Source organism: Lactuca virosa, chromosome 4 (assembly GCF_052849685.1).
Source record: "Lactuca virosa cultivar CGN04683 chromosome 4, Lactuca_virosa_CGN04683_v6, whole genome shotgun sequence".
Classification (NCBI taxonomy): domain Eukaryota; kingdom Viridiplantae; phylum Streptophyta; class Magnoliopsida; order Asterales; family Asteraceae; genus Lactuca; species Lactuca virosa.
The window spans coordinates 63,907,223-63,912,356 of NC_136429.1; the positions used below are offsets into that span (position 1 = coordinate 63,907,223).

At 32.0% G+C, this 5,134-nt stretch overlaps 1 protein-coding gene across 2 annotated transcripts; it reads right to left on the reverse strand.

Annotated features, from left to right (window-relative positions):
- Nucleotides 1-388: 388 nt before the first annotated feature.
- On the reverse strand, nucleotides 389-2,960 carry HWS (Galactose oxidase/kelch repeat superfamily protein). 2 transcript variants are annotated; one of them, XM_079042094.1, is made up of 2 exons: nucleotides 2,517-2,960; nucleotides 389-1,793 (listed from the first exon to the last, which is right to left on the reverse strand). In XM_079042094.1, the coding sequence occupies exon 2, from the start codon at nucleotides 1,784-1,786 to the stop codon at nucleotides 560-562; it is 1,227 nt and encodes a 408-aa protein (XP_078898220.1). In that variant the 5' UTR covers nucleotides 1,787-1,793; nucleotides 2,517-2,960; the 3' UTR covers nucleotides 389-559. The 2 variants fall into 2 exon arrangements, with proteins under 2 accessions (XP_078898220.1, XP_078898219.1); XM_079042093.1 differs by having other exon boundaries at nucleotides 389-1,799; nucleotides 2,517-2,959.
- Nucleotides 2,961-5,134: the final 2,174 nt, after the last annotated feature.

Here is a 5,134-nt window from a genome sequence, read left to right on the forward strand (position 1 = left end):
AGATAGTGACAATTGGGCTGCGGTTTTATTCTTTTAAACTAATTCTTTTTAGTAATATTACAAAATACAATGCATTCATCACTTGCACATTATGCATTAAGAGTTGTACATTCTCAAGATTTGATAATTCCAAAATGTGGTCTACGTATTTTGTCTAGCCATTGTAAACAGAACAACCCTTTGTAGCATAATAGCCACCATTTTAGAACAACTTTCAAGCCTTCACATATGCTAAAGATTATGATTATCCACAAATTCAAGTACATTCACATAATAATCCACTAACCAAGATTCTTTTCAAAAAAACGTTAATGATATAAACACCAAAAGAATATATCGTTTGTAAAAATATATAAATGCAAAAATACCATCATATTGGATACATTGCTTAAATAAACATTTTTTTCCTTAAAAGTGTTCATTTCTTGATCAAAATCACAAAGGTTAGTGTTATAAGTTGCACCATAATCACACAAGATTGTAGCAAATGTATCATAAATCTCTTGTGTAACACATAATTCCCATAAAACAATAGAAAATTACGAATAAAAAACCACCATTAAGGTGAAATTTCAAGCCTAGGCTCGAAGCAGAATCCCGAAAACAATTGAAGTGGAAACCTTTTTGTAACAGGGCATTTTTGAGACCATTTCCATTGATTCTTTTTCAAATCAAACACCAGAAGAGCAGGAGCACCATAACTCTGAATATAAATCAAATCATCAGTCCCACTACTTGCAAAAACATCATCAAGTTCACCAAACCCTTGAAAGAATCTATGCGGCATTCGACCAACCTCTTTCCATTCCTTCCCGTTTTCAAGAACCCAAATTCCGATTCCGGTGATGATATCCTGTCGATCTTGCTTTCCGATTCCGCCCACCATCACCAACTCCCCTTTCAAATTCATCAACCTCCCACACGTAAGCGAACACGGAACGGAAACAAAACCCCGTGTCAACAAACTCCGACCCGAAACCCGACCCGAAAGATCGTAACAAACAAGCCCGTGTCGATGCTCTTGAAACGACCCCGTTGAGTATATTATAAAATACAAAACCCCATTACATATCACGCTCTCGTCGCCACCTCGCCACCCCGTCAGCATCTCGCTGACAGGTGTCGTCCACGTCATCGCCACGGAGTCGTACACATGGATCGAGAGGTCCCACTGGAAGTAATTATCAGGAACTTGTCTTGATTTCACGACTGTTACTTCATAGTTTGTTGAAACGCGGTCAACGGAGATTGCAAGGGCAGAATAGTCACAAAACCGTAAATTTGGCGGCTCGTGGAGGCGGAAACAGCATTTTGTGATCAAATTACAGACGTAAAGTTCACTTCTTGTGTCGTTATCCATGAAACAAACTAACCCAGATGATGAAGCTATGAACCATCTTGAAGTTTTCACCATGTATGGAAGCTCGATTTCATACCATTTTCGAAGGACAGGATCATATGCGTATCCAAACGGGTCATCTGAGCTTGTGAACATGAAGTACCATGGCTTTTGTGACGAAATTGGTGACACGTTCCATAAAAAGCGTCGCGAACTCACGATTTCATGCCATCTTTTACAAACGCAACCGACCCTGAAGATGCTTGCAATCGGGAGGTAAGCTAGGATTCGTTCTAGTAAATCATCGGGTAGGATTAAATCGACACGTAATACAGGTGAATTGTCTTTATTACCCTCGTCTGTAACCTCTGCGAACGAATCAAAGTCGCCATTGCTTCTAGAAATATCGTCAAGACAATGACTAACCCACGATGTTTCCCCTTTCATGGCCCACCTGAAACTAAATCAAGATTTCAAAAATCGATAAGAACATGAAAGAGAAAGAGAATAGAATCACGAAGATCGACATCTGCCTCGATTTGCTTAGAAAACGATTTATTTTCGATTCGGGGGGGTTTGAGTCATGGAGACGGATTCTTTGCATACATGTGAAGGGAGGAATAAAAGATTCTTTGCATATAAACGAAGCAAAAGACGGCATACAAAGACATTTAAGAGCATATTCTTGATAATGATGATGAAAGAAACTTAAAAGCAGAGTCGCTATCAGGACACAAGGATAAACCAAAACCATTATCAGGAATAATTTTAAAAGGGTACTTAAATCTGTTTTGTTTCAGTGAAGAAAGCAAGAAAATGAACAAGAAAACAAACCCACATCGATGTTTATGATTTTGGTGATGCTAAGCAGACTACAACTTTTTTTTTTACTCGAATGAACAGAATCCGCAAACATATATGATGGATATAATTATAAAACCCTAAAAAATGGAATTTAAAAGAGGAGAAATCAGAATCAAATCCAAATGATGATATAATAATAAAAGTTAGGTAAAGTACTAAGAGCAGATAGAGCTATCAATCAAACATCAAGAAAAGCAACCTCAAATCTAAAGAAAACACCAATCATAAACTAAAAGAACATATCTCCGAAATAAATAAACAATTGTCAACTATGTTATTACTTCGAGTGAGAGTAAAATTTTAAGAAAAATACCTTTATGAACGTTGAGGATTCTTGGGTTTCTATTTGAATACCAGAATCCAAATGGGTATTTCAAGATTGGTGAAAAAGATAAGCTTCAACAGGGTAAATGAAGAAACCCCCAAATTTGCTCCATGAAAATGCAAAATTGTAAACAAAAAGATGAGCAAATTGAAAAAGGTGTTTCACTGTTTTGAGATTGATCAAAAAAGCGAGAGATAAAATGAAGTTGTGAGTCTATCTCTTTCTTGATTGTTCTTCATCAAAACAAAAAATAAAGTGTGGATTTGAAATGGTTGTTTTTTTGAGGGTTTCTTTGTTTCTTTTGGGTAATAAAAACAATGGGTAGTGGAGTGTAACCAAGAAAGGTTACTGTTTGTGAGAGAGAGGAGAGAGGGATGGAAGAGAGGGTTTTGAGGTGTGTGTTTATTTGGAGAATTTGAGGCATTTTAAAATGGTGAGGCGGAGGAGGAGAAAGACATCTCTTTTGGGATTTTGCGTTAGGAAACAAAAACAAAAAATCAAATGCTTCTTTTCTTTGTCCTCTAAGAATGGTGTCATCGATGGTATAAAAAATTTTGTAATTGCTATTTAAATAAATTACTATAGTTCTAACTCATAATTAATTTTTAGGACTTCAATTTTGGCATTAAAATTTATGTTTGTTTTATGATAAATATTAGGGTTAATGAATTAAAAAGGTGACATATTTTTTTGGTGTTTATATTTATATTTAGTCAACAATATATATATTTTTTTGATATATTTGACTATTGAATTTTCTTCATATATGTTTAAACAAAAAGGTAATATTATTTATAAAAATCGATGATATTATCTTTGTTTTAAACAAATAAAATAAGTTCAATGTTCAAATATTTATAAAAAAATATTGTTGCCTAAATGTAATCACCAAGCAAATGATGGTACCTTTTACGTCATTAATCATAGAAAAACTAAGACATGTATTGTTGTAGTCAAAACTATATTCAGTGACGGAAAGAATAGGGGGGCTGCCGGATGCTTTGCCCCCTTGATCTCTTTGAAAGTCCTGATATATTATATATAAAATGAGCCCATATCTATTACTTATTAATAATGAGCTCCTCCCAATTATTAAAAAATAAACAATTATTATATATAAATAAAATTGACCATGAGAATTGTACACGTCTGACTTAAAGATCATTGCGTCCACCCTTATTTCTTATATTTTAATTGGTCAGTGATTATATGCCTATTTATTCATTATATGCCTATTTATCTTATTTTGTCACTATCATTTGTTTGCATATAGATTTTATAATTGACGATTAACCAAGATTTTCCAACATTATGTTTTAAGAAATTGTTTTTAGATTCATAGCTACATCTACAATATTTCAATACTTTAAATAAATTTTAATTCTTATTACATATATTATTTTTTGTAACTTGTAAATAATAATTTAATTATTATTGATAATTTGGTTTATTATAATTATAGGGTAAATAATGAATAAAAAACAAGCATCCCATCGATTCTTTTGTATTACACACAATTGTATCTGATTAGTGATACTAATAAAAATCGATATGCTCCTATATATATCTAGACGATTTTTTTCTTATTAATTTCTTTGTGAATTTTACAAGCTCTATTATGATATTTTGATATAAAAAATATTTTAAATTTTTATTAAGATATAAACCCCCGTTATTCCAAAATCCTAGCTCCGCCCCTGACTATATTATTTGTTAATTGATGTGATCAATGAATATTATCATTTTTCTTCAATATATTATTTAAATAAAATTCTATTTATAATTAAATATTATTAATATAGATGAAAATTTTACTTCGTTTTATAAAAGTAATAAATCAAGTTATTTATCATAAAAACAAAACAAAAAATTAAGCCATGTTATCATCATATTTTTTGTTTTCCCACTATAGTGAAAATGTTAAATGGTGAAACTCGTAAAATGGGTACGGATCGAATGAGCTAGGACATGAGTTTAAACACAATTGGATTTAAATGGATAATTTTTTAGTATGAATTAAAACGGATTGGATCATATTAGGTAACCTGGTGACACTTTTTATAATTTGTTGATAATGAGAAAAAAAAGGTGAAAGTAATATATATATATATATATATATATATATATATATATATATATATATATATATATATAAGGGATAGGGAATATACATTACAGCCCCACCTAAGCTTAGGTACTAAACTTCTAAAATATGTCGTTTTAACATGCTAAATATACCCGGTTTGTTTTCACTTGGTAAATATATCATCCTCCACAACATTTCTTTCTTTCATTATCGTTTTACCATCTCTTTTTTCTTTCCTCAATTATCGTTTATTACTTCACCCAAGTGAACATTACTAAACCCTAAACCTAAACCCTAAACCCTAAATTTAAACCCTAAACCTTAAACCTAAACCCTAAACCCTAAACCCTAAACCCTAAACCTAAACACTAAACCCTAAATCTAAACCCTAAACCCTAAACCCTAAACCTAAACCTAAACCCTAAACCTAAACCCTAAACCCTAAACCCTAAATTTAAACCCTAAACCCTAAACCCTAAACCTTATTGTGTCGATCTTGAATTTATATCTTGAAGTATTA

Coding starts and splice junctions, on each gene's coding strand:
- HWS (XM_079042094.1), bottom strand. CDS start 1,786: ATGAAAGGGGAAACATCGTGGGTTAGTCATTGTCTTGACGATATTTCT.